This window comes from Lemur catta, chromosome 15 (assembly GCF_020740605.2).
Source record: "Lemur catta isolate mLemCat1 chromosome 15, mLemCat1.pri, whole genome shotgun sequence".
Taxonomy (NCBI): domain Eukaryota; kingdom Metazoa; phylum Chordata; class Mammalia; order Primates; family Lemuridae; genus Lemur; species Lemur catta.
In genome coordinates this window covers 10,973,235-10,992,586 of record NC_059142.1, presented here as the reverse complement: position 1 = coordinate 10,992,586, position 19,352 = coordinate 10,973,235, and the positions used below count along the sequence as shown (strand labels likewise).

The following is a 19,352-nucleotide window of genomic DNA, read 5'->3' as shown; positions in this document are numbered from 1 at the left end:
GCAGTAACAGGACTCAGCTAGTCTTTATCTTGGTTCTCAGCTTCCTGGGCTTCCTGTTTCCATTCTTCTCCTTTAACTTCAGGCCTCACCATCCCCACATGCTGGAGAGGCCTTTGGCAGCAGTGGGTCAGAAATTTTATGGGTGTGAGATTTAGCCAGCAGGGGTGGAGGTTGGAGGCTGGAATGATCACTGCAAATTACAGACAACAGAGGAGATATCTTACAGGTAGGACCATGTCAGGAGATTCCTTACCTGCTTTTCTGTGTTTTCTATTTAAGAGATAACAGGAAAGTTATTTCTTTGATTACAGAAATGCTTAGAGGAAACTCTCGTAACCTTGCCGAGTTCCTTCAGGCCTGGTGCGAGCCCTGTTCATCCATACTTAGTCTGTAGCTCTGACCTCACAGATGCACTGTTTGCACGGCTCTGTTTCTAGCCCTTCCCTTTCTACAGATATGCAGTTTGGGAGTGGGTTTGGCCACTCTTGTCAAAATAGGCTAAGAGAAATCTTATCTACCCCAAATTTGCTTTGGCTCTGGTAGCTTCTGCTCTGGAATTATCCTACATGTTTCCTCTCCTGATAGTGCTCCTATAATATCTGCAGGAAGTCCTGTCATCCATCAGCTTAGTTGGACAGTTAGTTTAGTCTGAGTGACAGAGAAGATCTTGGAGGTCACTCACTATTGGGGGATGCTATTCTTCAGGGCAAGGGGCAGCAGAGAGGTGGTACCACATTTGTCCGATCTTGAGAATTGTGTTTCACACTTAAAGTCAGTGGCAGGCACAGGAGTTTGAAGAAGGTTCTGAGGTGGAGAATTTATCACTGCTCACTCTGGATACAGAGATCTCTTGGGATAAGAGGCACTTTTTCTCTAGGAAAAGAAAATAGCCATGGAAAAACATCATTTCCCTCTTTTTATTGCCACTTAAATGCAAAAGCAGAAATGTCATGACCATGAATCTATGAATGTTAATATATGATATATGAATATAGTTTGCCTGTGAACGTACAACACCTTGAGTGTAAAACATTTTGTATTAAAATAGAGTTTTGGTTAGGGTTTTAGAGTTTTCTCAAAGCCAAACCAGGAGAAATAAGATTTATTGGTGGCAGCCCTGCCCTAGAGATTCATAGTGCCCTACTTTTTGCTAAAAGATGTTGTTTTGGGATCTCTCTACCAGTTTAGGACTTCTTGCCACTTCTTAAGGCTTATATGCAGAAAAAAACTAAAGATTGCATTTTCCATGTAAATGTGCCTCCTAGGATCTTTTCATGAGTAATCATATGATCAATAAGTGTAATCTTATGATTTGAAATTATTTTAACCTTTTGCTACAACAGAATTTGAATTTTGTTTTCCTTAATGGTAGTTACCTTTTAGTAATTTGTATTCAAAGTAAATTATATTTCAAAAAATCTGTATTGAAAGTAAAATTACACAGCAGTGTAATTTTTGATAGTAAAAGCCACTAATATTTCCATTTGCCATAGTGCTTGAACTTAACTGCAGTCTTGTCCTGATTTATTAATTGTAAGATATTTTTATGATAGACAACTCAAACAGTACCTTATTATTCTTAAATGTCATCCTGCATTTACATGGGGCAATCATTTAGCATTGATACAATATAATAATGCTCACATCTGGAATTGGGAATATCCTCTTTGGATTCAGCATTAATTTATTTTATAAAGAACTTTGTCCAAATGTGCAAATTCTCTAAGCAGTAATGTTTGCATGGGATCTGCCCTGGACTAGCTCCTTTTGTAGCCCAATTTCAAAGTTGACTTGTGCTGTCAAATGTCTTTCACACTAACTGAAGTGTTTGTGTATTTGCTCTTCTGTCCTGTTTTTGCTGTTTCTCTGCTTTAGAGATACAGAATATTCAGAGAGCTTCTTTCTATGACAGTGTTTCTGGTCTTCATGAGCCACCAGGTGAATGTATAAAGCCTGTAGGTCTTCCAAAACAAAAGGGTTTTAAGCCCACAGGAAAAACATGTGGGGGGGCTGGCAGGGTGGCGGGGAGGGCAGGGTAGGCTGGGGAGGGAGGGCTGGTTTGGGGTTTCTGTTTTTGTTTTGCTCATAGGTCTGCATGAACCTTTCATTTCATGCTCAGTTTTATTATACTTCAAGGCAACTGTTTGAGTGCATAAGCAATTGAATTGCTGCTGCCTACACATTGCTTCTTATTTTATGCATAGCACTTACAGCACTGCATATTAAAAGGTATATCATTACCTTTTCCAATAGTGCCATTTTGATACACAGTCCTCTAAGGGAATTGTTAGGAATTGATCTGCTAAATGACATCTCCTTTGTCTTTGAGTCACCTTTAAATTTTCAACTCCAAGGAATTCCAAGGAGTTTTTTTTTTGTTTGTTTGTTTTCTTTTTTTTTTTAGTCACTAACATTTTGTGAACAAATAATTACATTATTTATCTCAGGTGTGTTGGTCTCATCATTATATATACCTTTTGTTTGGAATTTGTATGCATATCTGGCTACTTGGCCTTTTATTTTGAACTAGAGACACTGAAACTACCTACAGGGCTTGACATGTGCAAGTCGAAACTAAGAACGAGTGGAGTATTGTCAGAATTTATACAGTAAACCTGAAGTCAAGCTCCAAATGTTTGGGCTTTGTTATCTGAATCCTTAGCCCTGTTTTAAAATACCACCTAGACATGGCTAGAGGGCCCCCAAAGCTCAGTATAAAATGAAGACCACCCAGTCTTCCAAATGTTTAATGAAATTGGCAAGTAGCAAAATTCAAAGATAATCAAATTCATCTTATGAAATTTTCTTTACGATTTTTGAAACATGATAATGCTGAGATCCAAATCCATTTCAAAAGTTATTTTTAAAAATGTTAAAGGACCATGCCTATTTTAATCCAGCTCAAGATTCCTGCCATCAACTCTAGCTCATATACTGGGAAGGAAGTAGATTGCAAGCATGGGGTAGGAGGGGAGAAAAGATTATGCCAAAGACAGCATAAGCTAAAATGAAAATTATACAGATCTCCAAAGGAAGAAATCTCAGTCATCTCCGACCTTGGGGAGAACTGACAATGTTGAGGAAGTAGAGAGAGAGAGAGAACTTGGAGGTAGTTATAAGCTCTGGTCTGCCTGGGACTTGTGCTGTTAAAAGGTTAGTGCTTGACCGTTTGGATTTTCTCCCAAAGTAGGGCACCCTCTAGATTGATTCCCTGTAATACTTTTGGATTTCTAATCTTTGAAGAGAATTCCAGGCTGTGAGCTGGTTTTACTCACTGTCTTTTCTTCAGCATCTGGCACAAATGAGGCACAACATAAATAAAACATTGAGTGAGAGAATTGATGGGTGGGAGTGCCACACCCAGTTTTCAGAGGCAGTGGCATCGCCTTTTTCTTACCTAAAGCACAAACTGTCTATCCTGTGGGACTAGGGTCTTTGGGGTATATATTTTTCTGTACCAGCAGGATCCAGTACAGAACCACCCTTAGGTGACTTCATTCTAATGAACGAGCAGGGAGTAAGCTCATCCGCCTCACTGCATTCTCACCTTGGCATTGAAAATGCTCCTGGTTTTGTCTCTCCCTGAGGTGTCCTTTGGTTGAGTTATTCAGCTGAACCAAGCATTGAGGATCTCTCTCTCTACTTCCCCTTGGAGCTTCCATCCATCTACCATGGCTAAACATAGTCTTTGAAATTGCGTATTAATTCTGCAGCAAAATCTTTTTTCTCTGCAATATGTGTTTATGGATTCAAGAGACCACTCCAGGGAGGAGTGAGGGGTTTAAAAATAAAAATGTGGAACTTTAGTATTTTCAGTGATTTCTGGGAAGACAGTAGATGAAGGAGTTTCCAGGGATCCAGACTGTGATTGCCTATGACATGCCTACATGTAGCAAGCAGCTCTTTAAAGAAGATAACACAAAGTAAAAGGGCCCCGTGCTTCTAAGTATATTCATAGTGTTGGGAAAATTGCATTATGAAGAGCATGGAGGCTTTTCAGGATAAAAATGAGAGACTAGGGTAAAGAGAGGTTTCCAAAAGCATCAAAGGACAAATGCAGAAGGGAAAGGAACAGGATTTCTAGACGCAGAATATGGATGGAGGTCATACAAGTTTCTGCTATAAACTCAAGGATTGTTTTCTTCCAAATATATTTGGCAAATCTGGACTTCCAGATAAAGCAGTGGTGGAGGATGCAAGTAGAACGAACTAGCAAAGAGGGATTGTAACCTCAAAGTTACAGCAGGGCTTTTGGACAAAAGAATCTGAGATAATAAGGACCATCAAAGGCTTTAGACCTGATCCAAATCACATTGGAAGGACAATTATGTGTAATCTTCACCTGCAGTTTCCTTCACAGAGTAGGACCATTTAGGCTCTTTGAACCTCCACATGTGCCCGATTGCAGCCGGGTCTGAAGGTACCAACAGAGAAAAAATAAGGGAAAATGTGAGAAGTCCCATGAAGCAAATTTCCATTGTTGGTAGAGAAATTCCCCCACCCCTTTTCAGTCTTTCACAGAAGCAGCATATGGAATGGGGTAGCAGCAGTTAACTGGAAACTGAGAATCACCAAGGAGAGCTTGGTTCCCAGCATGGGAGGGCTTCCCCACTGTCACAGGCTTTTTATCTTAGTTACGCTTTTAAAACATAGAAATGAGGATGTTCTGACTTTAAAAACTTTGAGCCAGTCTTTTTTCTTTTTTTTTTTTCTTCTTTGGTCTAGTAAGACATTAAAGGCAGCTTTACTCAAAATCAAGTAGTATGACTGATAAAATGGTAGCCGTTTAATCTCCTTACAGATGACATCCATTGATCATAACCTTGTAAGTGCCATTTTAGAATCTGTGGTTTAAGTCTGACGTAGTTTATATGCTTAAATTGTCATCATTTGCCATGGATGAAGGTTTTTTGTTGTTGCAGTATCATAGTTTTCTATCTTGAGTCCTAGCAGTAGTTGGGAACTTAAGGAGAAGCAGCGTTGGGTACTGCAACTTTAGTTCCTCGGTTCAAATGGGGACAATGACACATGGTTCTCAGAGTTATTGTGAGTATCAGCAAGGTAGAGTGAGCCTGTGCCTGGCACATGGGAAGTACCCAAATACATGGTGTTCTAGAGTTGCGGTTGCTGTGGCTGCATCTATAGCTGCTACGGTTGTAATTATGAAAAACAGAGAAACTTGATAAATGTTTATTTCCCTGGCATTATTTATTACAAGTCCACGTTATTCATAGTGTCCCAAGGCTCAGCTGATAGGCAGACATGCTGTGCTGCCTGGTCTCAGAATGAGTTAGGGACGTGGGACCAGACAAGGAGAGAAAGCAAGAGCAGAAGTGCAGGAGAATCTCTGAGGGTGAAGAGAGGCCTCCTGTTTGCCCAAACACCTTGGGCATCCCAAAGGGTTAGGAAGGTAGAAATGCAGGAAGTAAAGGAGGCAGCATTCAAATTCAGCTCGAAACTAGCGCTCAGGATATAAGGAAGATTCCTTCTCCTTAAATCACATGCTTCCTGGCAACCTCCGACCTTCCTGGAATTTTTCTGAAAATTTCCAAATACTCTAGAGCAATTTACAGATTGGTTCTAGCAACCAATAACATAACCGCGTAAACTTGTTATACAGTACTATATAATAGGGATGTTACAGAGATATACGATCGGATGTTAAGATTGTTTCTTAGCAGTTAAATATTTGTTTCCAAATCTGTTTTTAACTGTTAGTAACATTTTCATCTGTGTTAGAGTAGAATTGTCTTAACTTGTTTAAATGGGTATTGAAAAGTTGCTACATGCCTCTCACAGTGCCAGGTACTGGCCACCTTTTGTAAGCATTTTGTGATGTAGTTCTTAATCACAGGCTGGCTGTTAAAATTACATTAAATAGGTTTCTTCCCCTTTTTTGGTTTCTAGCTATATTAACTAGTGTGAGTTTCTGAAGATAGCTTAAATACTTCAAATTAGATTTAGTAGCACTATATTTTGGCCCCTGCACTGATTTGAGAAACAGAAATCTTATGTACCTCCTGTCTCCTAGATTATCCCCTAGAAGAAGGACCAGTTAAGAATTCTGGCACCAGAAAATATCATTCCTGATGCAAAACTTTTGATGGCAGTTTTACGATGAGATAGACGATACATTGCATTTTCTCCCTTAAATTATGAATATGTCCTTGGAGGAACTCATTTAATTTCTGAATGTTTAAATAAATTTTTGTAGATTAATAAATTAGGTGATGGTATAAAATACTTTTAATTCTTTTCAGGCTTCTGGGAACCAAATAATAAATTTAAACTCTCACCAGCAACCTTGGTTTTCCTGACATCTCAGATAGGAGAGTTTGTAGCAGGAGAATAAACAAAGCCAGTGTTTATCCTGAAGCCATGGCTAGAAGACATGTGGAGATTTAGGAGCCACATTAGGTCTTGGAAGGAGCAGTACTCCTCATTCCCAGGAGCTGCTAGAGTCTTGTCTTTGCATTTTCTATCTTTCTCTAACCATTTGAACAAGAAAATGCTCTTTTAAAATGGACATTTTTCTGGATTTTGATTTTTGAGTGAAACCAAGTATTAGTGCGGTCCATTTTATTTAATGAATTTCCCAAAATATTTCTCTTTCACCCACAGATAATTTTGCTTATTGTTGGACTCTAACCCTGAGTTTAAAATTTTGAATTAAAAATAAAGAACTGAAAGTCCAAAGCATTACTTTTTTTAATCTAAATATTTAGCTTTGGATTATCCTTATTAAAATTAAATTTGAAAACCAGACTCATTATGATTATATTTGTTGGTTACTATATTTAAAAAAAAAAAAAAAAAAGCTCGGAGCTGCAGTGTTAGGCACTCACTGACAGCATGTTGTGGTTAACACAGTGACTGCCACACTAGAAAAGAAAATTTTTTTCCTTGGGGCCACAGTGTTTTATCTCAAAAATAGAATAAAAACTTTGAAAACAAAACAATCCTTTCTAATTTAATGAAAAATTTATTTTTTATTGTTTTCTGTGGGTGAGTTGTATGCAACTTGAAAAATAGTTCACATGGCTCCCAAGGTGGAGACCTGCGAGTTCCATATGCTTCACGAGGCCCTGGACTCAGAACTAGCATGAGTTAAATACAACTCACATGGCAGTTAAGTGTGTTAAGAACTAAAGTATGGCAAAACCAATGTCATTGAACCCCTGCAAAGTAAACATGGTGCTCTTTCCTTTTTGTTGTGGTGGTGATTTGTTCTACTGGTAAACTTTGTACAAGTTCCTTCAGCAAATATTTATTAAATAGCTACTGAATGACTGGCAGCACGTTCAGGCCAACATGGGGTGGGGGATGGAAATCATCTTTGCTGGTGGTCAGGGGTGCCAGAGAGACCATGGGGACAGCTCTCAGGACCCTGAATGTGTGAGATGCTGGAAAAATGTCCCCTGTGGCAGCTGTCTAGTGGAGAAGATGAACAGAACAGTGTGGAAATGTGGTCCCAGGGATCTGCCCCAGGTGATTTGAGCCTAGAGAAGGGAGTGGCCTGTTAGGCCTTGGAAGCAGGATATAAACCGGAGCCTAAGACTTCCCTGAGGAATTGCAGTTAGGTACAGGAATGGAGACTTAAAAGTGTTTAAGAGTTTGCCAAATTGACTGGAGGGGGGTGGGCATTCCAGGCAGAGGGAAAAGGATGTAATGTGAATTCATTGTGTCTTTGGGATACTGCAGCTAGTTTGTACAGTTGGAGCTCAGGGGTGTGTGGAAAGGGGCCAAGAGAGGTGCCTTCGCGGAGCATTTGTATGTTTTCCAGGCACCTCACAACTCTGTGAAGTAGGTCTCCTTAGCTCTGTTTCAACAGGAGGAAACTGCTGCTTGGAGAAGTTGGGTAACTTGCCCCAAATTGCCCAGCTCATGAGTGGCAGATGTTGCTGACTCTCTGGGTCACATCCATCACCGTGCTGGACAACTGGGCTAAGTCATGTGGACCATACCCAACAGGCTATGGGAGGAATTCAAGAATTTGATGTCAGTTTTGTCTTTCAGAAATGGCTGTTAATCATTGCACTGGAGAAAAAAGGTATAAATGGAAAGAACCATGTAGCAGTGGGGGTAGAAGATGATATGGGAAAGTGAGGCCAGAGGAGGAGCCAGGTGGGGAAGTGTAGGATCCAGTAAGAAGCAGGAGCCCAGCCAGGGCAGTGGAGAGGAGTGGTAGATGGGAGACATTTGGAAGTTTGACTTTACCAGTTTTGGTCAGTGGTCGCCTTGGGTAGGAAACCCAGAAAGAAGAACAGGATGGGGGTGGTGGGGGGTAGAGTCCATACTCAAGCATGGGACATGGGCCTGCTGTCCCCTGTCCTCATGCTCTGTATCTAGCTCCTCCTCTTCTGCCAAACTCCTTGGGGCTGCTTCCAGGCCTTCATCTCTCTCTGTTCTCCCTGTAGGTAGCTCACCCAGTTCCATAACTTTAAATACTGTCTATAAGGTGACAGCTCCCAAGTTCACCTTTCTAGTGCAGACCTCTCTTCCTAGCAGCAGACTATAATATTCACTTGTCTACTTGACATCTCTCATCCACTTGGACGTCTTACAGGCATCCCAGGCTACGTAGAGTTTGAGTCTTGTCTTCCCAACCACAAAATCCACCTCCCTCTCCATCCTCCCCACCAGCCACCCAGTTGCTCAAGCCAGAATCCTAGGAGTTGTTCTTGAAATATCCCTCTGCCTCCCTTTCCATATCAAGTTAATCATAAAAGCAAGTTGATTCTTCTCATAAGATATCCCTTGAATCTACTTTCTCTATTCATCTTCTCCATAATCTCACTAGTTCAGGCTGCCATCATCTCTTAGAGCCTGGGCTGCTGCAGAATCACCTGTCAGGTCTCCCCAAGCCATTGCACACACAGCAGCTGCTGTGAGTGTCACAAGCTCCTACTCATACTGCGTCCTTGGCGTGGGCCTTCCTTTGCTTCTTCCTGCACCTGACCTTTTGCATGTGCTGTTTCCACTGACTGGAATGGTCTTCCCCCAATAGGCTCGCTCTTACTCTTTGGTATTGAATAGCATTTCCCCAGAGAGATCTCTAACCACTCATTTCTCCCATAGCATCCTGTTTTTTCTTTCAATGCATTTCTTGCTATTGTCATTATAAATGGATTTAATGTTTACTTCATTTGTCCACTGACATATACGTATCAAGCAAGTTACTGCCAGATACCATGCTGGGAGCAAGGATGCAATGTTGAGTCAAGCAGACATGCTAGGATCAAACAAGAATTTGTAGATGGCAAAGGCACCTTGGTGATATCCAGATAGAGAGCAGACTACAGGTGTTCAGCAGCCGATGCAAGGTCGTCAGGTGTATGTAGTTAGAGTCATAAATGAGATCACCCAGGAGGAGAATATGGCTTGAAAAAAGCAGAGAACCAGTGTCTGCACTTGCATCTTGCCTTATTCTAGAAGGATTTCAGATGAGTTGAGATTGGGTCCCTAGTGAGTGCCACGAGGTACTGGAAAAGAAGAAGTGAAGCGATCAAGGAACAAAAGACAAGAGTGGCTGGGAGGTGGGGAGAGTACAGGAGAAGGTGGGGTTCACGGAAAAGCCAGAAGTAGAGGGAAGTTTTAGAATGCTACTGAGATGTCAACATGTCAACGTACCAGGGTCAAATAAAGTAGCACAAATGGCATCTCTTGCTTTAGCAGTTGACCAGCCTGAGTAGTGTTGGGCAGGAGAGGAGGAGGAGGGGCTAGAAGCCCGCTGGCTGCATGCTGGGAGATTAGTAGGAGAGGATGTGCAGTGTGTGAACTGCTCTAGACAGAAGCTTGGCTCTGAGGAGACAGGAGAGAAGTGGGCAGATGCAGGGTCAAGGGAAGATCCTTGTTTCATGCAGCATGCAGAGGTGGGCTTTGGTGCTGCTTTCTGGGGCAAGTGAAGAGGGGGTGGTTGAAAGCTCAGGAAAGAATGATGGTCTCTGAGGCACAAGTAAAAGGAGTAGCTTTGATCCAAACCCTTGAGTCTGGTGCCTTCCCTTGGAAGCAGTTGTACTGTAGTACGCATGCCTGGGCCTGGAATTCAACAGCTTTTACCCACCTTTCTCCCAGCTTCCATGTAAGACCTGCATAACTTGAGCAGGTACTTTACCTCCTGGGGGCGTGGTTTCCTCTTATGTAAAAACCTCATTAGAAATGGAAAATCGAGTGAGATCTTGCACATAAAGCTCTTCACACAGTGCCAGGTCCCCACGTGCTCTGTCATGGAAAACAAATGAAAGAAAACAGGTTGAGGAGGGCCTTAAAAAGGGCAGTTCAATTGATATTCTGATTGTTTTTTAAATATTTCAGAAATGTGTTTCATTCATTTAACAATTTTTTCAATAAGCGCATATGCACATTATGCACCAAATGTTTTGCTTGTGGCTGGCACACCGTTTATAATCTCATCTTGAGAAGTATTAAGTCTTTGTGGATAATGTAAAAGCATCAGCTGCTTGAATAATAGGGGAATGTCTGAGAAGTTGAACCATTGTACACACATAGGAAGCTTAGGCATTTATTCTTTTCAGAAGAGTCCTTCCTATTTTGTGTTCTTGCCCTTTAATAATGTTACTTATGAGGAAAGAGCTGAAGTTTACACGTTGCTAAAAATCTGAACTGATCTAATCTAATCTTTGTCCTTGAATCTTGAATGACGTTTCTTACTGAAAATCAAATGACTAATAAGAGATAATTCTGGTCCCTAATCCCTGAACATATTCATTAAGTGGATTTTTACAATCAAATATTTTTACATATATTTTATGAGCCATTTCCTATTTTGAGACTTTTCATAAAATCAGTTTGTGTATCAATAATGTCAGCCAATGATCTTTCTTTCATTTACCAACAAACTGCAAATGTAACAGGCAGAATGTTGTCAAAGACAGTGGAACTAGCGCAGCAGAAGGCGTCTGCCGGTATGTGGTAGTTTGGAGTTGTCACAGCACTACTATATCCTGCCATATAAGTGTGTGGCTGTTAGTTCACGGCTTGTGCAGTGTCTAAATATGCTGACTGCCTTACCTATATGGCATCTCCTACCATTCGTTCCACAAAGCTTGTGCTGCTGCACTCTCACTGTGTCTTTTCTTTCCCTGCAGAAGACTTAGCTTTAGCTCACATTACTTTTCTTTTTTCTTCTCACCAGTGGACCGTATTGTGGGTCTGGATCAAGTCACGGGAATGACTGAGACAGCTTTTGGCTCTGCGTATAAAACCAAAAAGGGCATGTTTCGTACCGTTGGGCAACTCTACAAAGAATCACTCACCAAGCTGATGGCTACCCTGCGCAACACCAACCCTAACTTTGTTCGCTGCATCATTCCAAATCATGAGAAGCGGGTGTGTGTTAAGCAAAACATACACAATACAATAGTGTTTAAAATTGATCTAGGTCAGGTTATAAAGATTAAACTATAAAACCGTTATTTGTTTAATTAGGCTGGAAAACTGGATCCGCATCTGGTGCTAGATCAGCTTCGCTGTAATGGTGTCCTGGAAGGGATCAGAATCTGTCGCCAGGGGTTCCCCAACCGGATAGTCTTCCAGGAATTTAGACAGAGGTATTGCTAACTTGTACCTTTTTTGTGTATGTATCACAGCTTATCTTAATATGAATTAAAACAGTGATATAATGAAGAAATATTTTTCCTTGTTCCCTGGATAGTTTCAGTTTCTTAAATAGAAAGGGACTATCGTTGTTACCTTGATTATTGGTAGGAAGATTGAATATCTACTGTATGAAAAGGCAGTGTGCTAGGAACTGCTGTGGGTGCTACAAAGTCCTGTCTTCAGGGCCCTGGAGTTAGCTGTGAGATAAACATAGAAAGCTGAAAACTTCCAGCTTACTCATTCAGACAGTCCTACCTAGATTCAAACATAATTATTATTATTTTTTATTGTTCTTTTTTTTTTTTTTTTTTTGGAGACAGAGTCTCGCTGTTGCCCGGGCTAGAGTGCCATGGCATCAGCCTAGCTCACAGCAACCTCAAACTGCTGGGCTCAAGCAATCATTCTGCCTCAGCCTCCCAAGTAGCTGGGACTACAGGCATGCGCCACCATGCCTGGCTAATTTTTTTCTGTGTATTTTTAGTTGTCCAGATAATTTCTTTCTATTTTTAATAGAGACAGGGTCTCACTCTTGCTCAGGCTGGTCTTGAACTCCTGACCTTGAGCAATCCTCTCACCTCGGCCTCCCAGAGTGCTAGGATTACAGCACCACTGCCTCAAACATAATTATTTTTAAAAGTGTTTTTTTTTTTTACATAGATGAGTAATGTATGTTCAAGAGAAGTAAAAAGTAAATAAAAATCGTTCAGGAGTGATTCCTGAAAATATAGTGTGATTTTTCTTTCCATCTTGTTTCAATTGGTATATCAGTGTGTGTGTGTATATGTTATATGTATTTTTTCCAATATATATGTTTGTATGCACAAACACATGAATGCAATTAGAGTCCTTTAGCTAAAATAGAAAAGGGAATAGGTTAGATTAGAAAAGGACTAAGAGAAAAGGGGAAAAGATCAATGTACAATAGAAATGGATATGAACATATGACGGGAAATAGTTATCTTAGAATTTTCTTCAGTAATTCTTTTTAATGGTTAACTTAGTTTGCTTTTTTCCTTCTTTCTTCTGGAAATCAGATTTTGAGGTCTGACAGCATTTGTTGTTCAATGAAATAAATGAAGCTGCCAGGTCAAAGAATAGCCCTGTGCCCTTTCTCCCACTGTTCAGATGAACTCAACTTGAGAAGTTCTTCCAGTCCCCCTGTGCCTAGGAAAGCCATCATTGTGGCCTCACTGTTTGATTAACAGCCTGGTAGATTTTCATTCTTTATTGGTAGGAGAAAAAGGGGACATAATTGGCATCCAGGATATCATTGATATAGCCAGGATTCATCCTTTAATATAGCCAGTGTCTTTTTGCTAAAAAAAAATTGTTCTAATTGAGGTGTAACCTATATACAACGAGGAGCACAAATTTTAAGTGTACAGCTCAGTGAACACCCAGACCAATGCCGTTCTCAATGTCACCTTGATATTTTTGAACGTTCTAAATAGAAGCCTGTGAACATTGCTCTGACAGCCTTTCCTGTTATCTAATAAATGCCTACAAACTGACAGTGACTTACCGTACAAAAAGCCAGATTAAGGATGTGAACATTTTGTGGGAAATGAAGAAAAATGAAAGGTTTTTTAAACACCATGCTTCTGATTCTTCCCTGCCACAACCTCCCAAACCTAGTCTTTGACCTGAAAGAATTAACCTCATTTTCACTTTGATTCTTATTATAAGAGATAGAAACTAGATCGGCAGAAAATCTCAGATTATCACCTGTTCATTTCTTTGCTCTGTAATATGTATTATCTGTCATTTATTGCCTCTTAGAGCAAAACTCACAGTTAGTAGGTAAACCTGTTCACAAAGTTCTACAAAAGACTTTGGAATCTTTTCCTACAGATACGAGATCCTAACTCCAAATGCTATTCCTAAAGGTTTTATGGATGGCAAACAGGCCTGTGAACGAATGGTAAGCTTTTCTTGATTCTTATGGTTTGGAGACTAAGAATATAATCTTTCCTGTAGCAAAAAAGAAAAACGGATTCTTTCTCTCTTAGATCCGGGCTTTAGAATTGGACCCAAACTTGTATAGAATTGGACAGAGCAAGATATTTTTCAGAGCTGGAGTTTTGGCACATTTGGAGGAAGAAAGAGATTTAAAAATCACAGATATCATTATCTTCTTCCAGGCTGTTTGCAGAGGTTACCTAGCCAGAAAGTAAGTGGATATTCATCAGTTAAACGTTCACTAAGGATGTGTTTGTGCTAAGCATTGTGTTTTGTGCTAGGGATGCATGAGTGCATGAGACGTGTCCCTGCCCTTATGGAAATGACTTCTGGTGGGAGAGAGAGCCAAGTAAGCACATGAACACACCAAATAAGGGGGTGCCACAATAGGAGACTCACAAGGGGCCAGGACAGAGGGGCTGGGGTCCTGCTTTAGCTTCTCCGAGCTACAATGTCAAGGGTAAGAAGGCTCGCCATGGGAATGAAGGAGAGAGCATTCCAGTGAGGGACCTATAGCAACAGCCTGGCAAGAGTCTGGTGTCATTTAAAAAGGTGAAGCAGCCCAGGGTGGCTGGTGCACAGTGAGTGAGAGGGAGCAAGGTGAGAGAAGAGGCCTGAGAAATGGACTCTGGGCAGGGCTTAGAAGTGCAGTGGAAGGACAGTGAGGGGGGATCTATGTTTTCAAGGCCAGCTGGCTACCCTGTGCAGAATCTAGGAAGCAGGCCAAGAGTAGAACTGGGAGCTGTTGTAGTGATTCGAGTGGAAGATGATGGTGCCTGGGCCCAAGAAGGTGGTGGCGGAAATTGAGAGAAAGGTTGTTGGATTTGAGATAGAATTGAAAGGACTTAAAACTGGTTTAGAGGATAACTGGTGTTTTCTTTACTTCTTATTGAAGACTTAGGCTTTGGGAGTGAGAGAAATTGAGAGAGGTGACTAGTCTGCCATCCAGACAGCTTTGACAAACAGAATATGAGCACCTGGCCTGGAAATTAACACTCTGCAATAATGTTCTTCAGGCGTGAGTGGGAAAGCAGCTGTGGTTCCCAGGCAGCCTGCTTGCCCAGACACCGGTGGCAGGGGCTTCAAACAGAAGAAGGTGGAGACAATGTTTGTGTTTCTTTGCCTATAAGGCAGAATACTGAGTTAAAAGGCTAGCATGGAAAGTTCAAGAAAAATAGATGATATCTGGCCAGGTGTGGTGGCTCATGCCTGTAATCCTAGCACTTTGGAAGGCTGAGGCCAGGAGTTTGAGACTAGCCTGAGCAGCATAGTGAGACCTTGTCTCTACAAAAAATTGAAAAGTTAGCCAGGCATAGTGGCATGCACCTGTAGTCCCAGCTAATGGGGAGGCTGAGGGAGGATTGTTTGAGTCCAGGAATTTGAGGTAGCAAAGAACTATGATGACACCACTGAACTCTAGCCCAGGCAAGACTTTGTCTCCAAAAAAAAATGATGATGTCCTCAGTGACTGATATCAAGAAATATTTCTCAAGAAGGAGCAAAAGTCTTGGGTTTTTTATATATTTATACTTCAAGTATATTTAAATAATAAAGTGAACCTGTTCATAGCAAAGGCCCTCCTCACTGTGTATCCACTGGACGGCAGAATGCCCATTGTAGCATACGGAGTGAGCACCGGCAGGGTCTTTCTGACTTCCTAGAGTTAGTAAAAAAGACTTTACAACTGCCAGAAACACACCACAGCTGTCAAAAGTGCAAGAAATGAAGTATATAAATATACTTTGTGAGGCTTTTTTCATTGACATCTAAACCTTGTTTGCAAAAATTTTGAGATAGAAAATAAAAAACAAAGATTTTACACTCACATTGTCTCATCTTAAGGACTTAAAACTAACAAATCCATGTCATCTTAAATGTAAGCCAGCAAGCCCATGTCATTGGCAGCCCCTGTTAGTCACACTGCGTATATGTGACTTAAAATTAGGATCAGTAAAAGAAGACAACCTATTCCAAAGAACCAGATTATAATGTGTAAAAAGGCAGAGCAGTGCTTACAATAGTCAAAAAGAGGCCGGGTGTGGTGGCTCACACCTGTAATCCTAGCACTCTGGGAGGCCAAGGCAGGCAGATCGCTTGAGCTCAGGAGTGCGAGACCCTGTCTCTACTAAAAATAGAAAGAAATTATATGGACAGCTAAAAATATATATAGAAAAAATTAGCCGGCCATGGTGGCGCATGCCTGTAGTCCCAGCTACTCGGGAGGCTGAGGCAGAAGGATTGCTTGAGCCCAGGAGTGTGAGGTTGCTGTGAGCTAGGCTGACGCCACGGCACTCTAGCCCGGGCAGCAGAGTGAGACTCTGTCTCAAAAAAAAAAAAAAAAAAATAGTAGTCAAAAAGATAAATATCGTTATGGAAATCCTTGAACTTGAGGCTGAAGCATCCTGGAGGACATTGTGATAACCGTAAAAAGAGGGAAGGGACAGAAGTGATTTCCGGGTACTTGAAAGCAGGATGCTGTGTTTCAGACGCACATCACAGAGCGGCCTCATGAAAGCCGGAGGACAGCCCCTGACACGTAGCAGGTGCTCGGTAACTGTCAGCTGACTGTCGTGGAGTGGGAAAGCCAGCTGCCTCATCCCGTTAAACAAAGTGCCTGGCATGTTTCTGACTCTTCATTCCAACAGGTTTATTAATATCTCCTAGAGGGCTAAGGAAGCAACTAGGGCAGTGGTTTCCAGTAAGAAGATTGGGTGAATGTTCACAGCATTCCTGAAGGCGATCGCCAGAATTAGAAGGTGGATGCTTCAGAGATTCAAAAGACATTTTTGAAACTATTGTTTTTGTAGTAGAAACTCTTAGAATTAAGACTTGGCCAAACCTTTCTGGGTGGTAGGAATAAATTAGAAGGTAGAAAGCTTTGTAGGGGGCAAGAATAAAAGCACTTAGAAGCAGTGGGCTCAGGGGACATTCTAACCAGCAAGGAGGAATTAGTTGGCAGTGTGACAGTTGCAGGATTCCTGTGAGGAAATGTAATAGGTCACAGACCACTGGAAATTGGTCATTTGTTCTCTCAAACAGCAACTATCAAGTCCTTTCTTAAGATACTCCCACTTGCATCCTGATACATGTGTTTGCTGGAGTAAATGAATAATTCTAAATTGTTCTCCTATCTTTTCTGTCTCCTTCAATTGCTTCTCTTTCCCCAGAGCATCCTGTAGCTACTCCTACAAACAGTCCTAACAGGACTCAAGAGAAATAATCACACATTATTTCTAGGAAGTTCCCAGTTCATTCATACACTCAGCAAACATTCTGAGGAGAGCTTGCATCTATCAGTCACTTGATTGTACGCTGTGGCCACAAAAATAACTGGGCCGCAGTCCCTGCTGCCAAGGAGCTCAGAGTCTAGTTGGGAAGACAGTGGCATAAGTAGGTAACTGGAGAGGAGCATCAGTGCAGTGATGGAGGGACGAAGGGGATGCTGAGGCCATTCTGGTGCTCTGAAATCTGTGCAGCAGACAAGGCAAAATGGGTTTTGCTGAGGAAAAGCTGCTAAATTCCAAGTCGGGGGGAGGGGGTCCTTCATCAGTATCTAAAATGCAGCTTCGGTAGAGTGTGGGGGTAGAAACCAGACTGCTAGCAGTCAGGGAGTTAGGTCATAGGAACATTGGCCTGTGGATCCTAAAGTTTGGTAACAAGTAGAAAAAGACAAATTGTCTGTCAGCAAGAACAGCAGGGTGATGAGCTTCGTTCAGGTCTGGGGTTGTTTTTGGCAGGAGAAGCGATGGGGTTTCACAAACGGGGCTGTATTCCTGAAGGAGAGTGGGAAGGTGAAGTGCGAGAGTCAAGGTCAATACGACATGGATCCTAGACCACGCTGAGGGACTGAGGAGGCAGCGTGGTACAGTAAGGATTGCCCAGCCTAGGGTTCCGTGGTTCACCAAGTATCTCCGCGTCCTAGAGGAAGTCTCTCGACTTCTCTGAGCCTTCATCCGCAAATGAGAGACACGAACACAATAATCTCCAATCCTACTCCAGCTTCAGGGGGGTGCACTGTGTTATGGCAAAGTGGGGGGAAGGAAGAGAAAAATGACCCTAGAGGGGAAAGAATATTTCTTCTGTGACAGATCAAAAGAACAACAGGAGAGTAGCTAGTAAAGAACACCAGCAGAGGGAAGGCGGGGGCCTCCTGCCACATTGTCTTGATTGCATCAGGAAAACGGGAGATTTATTCACATCCAGAGTGTGCAGGGGGCAGGAGAATGTGCAGTGCGGCGTCTGTGAAGAAAGTGCAGGAACCGGTGCCCAGGCTGGAGGTGGGCTGAGCTGGCATGGCTTAGAGCCGGCAGTCCCGTTTCTTTTCGTGTTTCACCCGAGGACTTGATTGATAACCCATTCCCTATTCTGGCCAAATAAGAATGTTCGTCTTTAGAAAGTCATCTTATGATAACAGCTATTAAAACAACCTTTTTCTTTACATAGTGAGTTCTTCTTCTTGTTCTTCAGGGCCTTTGCCAAGAAGCAGCAACAACTAAGTGCCTTAAAGGTCCTGCAGCGGAACTGTGCGGCATATCTGAAACTGCGGCACTGGCAGTGGTGGCGAGTCTTCACGAAGGTGGGCGTGGCTCACTTCTCTCTAAATCCCTTTCTGAATGGCAGAGTTTGGGCTGGGCAAGGCATGGTGGCTCATGCCTATAATCCTAGCACTTTGGGAGGTCAAGGCGGGAGGATCGCTTGAGCCCAGGAGTGTGAGGTTGCAGTGAGCTGTGATGACACCACTGCACTGCAGCCCGGGTAGTAGAGTGAGACCCTGTCTGCTAATAAACAAATAAACACATAGCAGAGTTTGATCAGTAGGCATCCATAGGAAAGAGAGAGGATGATAAGCTATTCAACCCTATCACAGGTGAAGCCTCTCCTACAAGTTACTCGCCAGGAGGAAGAACTTCAGGCCAAAGATGAAGAGCTGTTGAAGGTGAAGGAGAAGCAGACGAAGGTGGAGGGAGAGCTGGAGGAGATGGAGAGGAAGCACCAGCAGGTGTGTGCGCTGACGTCATAATCCATGCCTGCCCTGCGTCAGTACGAGACCTTCCGTGGATAGCACCTCCCACCCATTTAATTATCAATATCTTTACCTACCATGTCATCTTATTTTATGTGAGGTGTTTTCACTCATTTCCAAAGCACATACCTTTTGATTATAGAGTTAAATACATTATGCCTTATATTTTAGATTTATATAAATTAAAATCAACCGTCCCCTAGCATCTTTGCTTTTGTTATTCTTGCTATTGAGCATGTATTTAACACCTTTGTTAGATGAGGCTCCCAATACTATCACCTTCTTGTGTCTGCTTATGAAGGGAAATAGAAAAAAGCAAAAGGATAAGATGCTTGAGTACAAGGCCACCGCCTGCCTCTTCTCTAGCGACAGTGGTCTTGAAGGAGCATCTCTCTTACAGGCAGTTTTTTTTCATGGACAAAGCATAGATGCTCAGGAAATGTTTGTGGATGTCAATAATAGAATTGTAGTGCTGATGGCCAAAAATATTAACGATAAAGGCCAAGAATATTACTTAATACCAGGCAGACATTAGTAGTGACCATGAACTTGATCACATTTGAATATTTTCTATCTCCTATTTATCTGTCCCTTTGTAACTTATCTTCATGGAAGAACTGTAATTCTTAAAATAGCGTGAATTTAATATGTATTACTCAGAATAACTTGAAATAATAGGCACAACCAAAAATACTTTCATCTAGATTATTTTGCTATAGCCAAAAACATATTTGAAAGTTTTACCAGTGAT

The 19,352-nt window shown here is 41.8% G+C and overlaps 1 protein-coding gene across 1 annotated transcript in view; it reads left to right on the top strand.

The window, feature by feature from the left end:
• Positions 1 to 19,352, top strand: part of MYH10 (myosin heavy chain 10) — a 137,706-nt gene that overhangs the window by 84,858 nt on the left and 33,496 nt on the right. The window contains exons 16-21 of the mRNA XM_045570234.1: positions 11,156 to 11,349; positions 11,449 to 11,570; positions 13,471 to 13,540; positions 13,629 to 13,789; positions 18,046 to 18,154; positions 18,446 to 18,577. Coding sequence (XP_045426190.1) covers positions 11,156 to 11,349; positions 11,449 to 11,570; positions 13,471 to 13,540; positions 13,629 to 13,789; positions 18,046 to 18,154; positions 18,446 to 18,577 — 788 coding nt within the window. The remainder of the gene's footprint in view (positions 1 to 11,155; positions 11,350 to 11,448; positions 11,571 to 13,470; positions 13,541 to 13,628; positions 13,790 to 18,045; positions 18,155 to 18,445; positions 18,578 to 19,352) is intronic.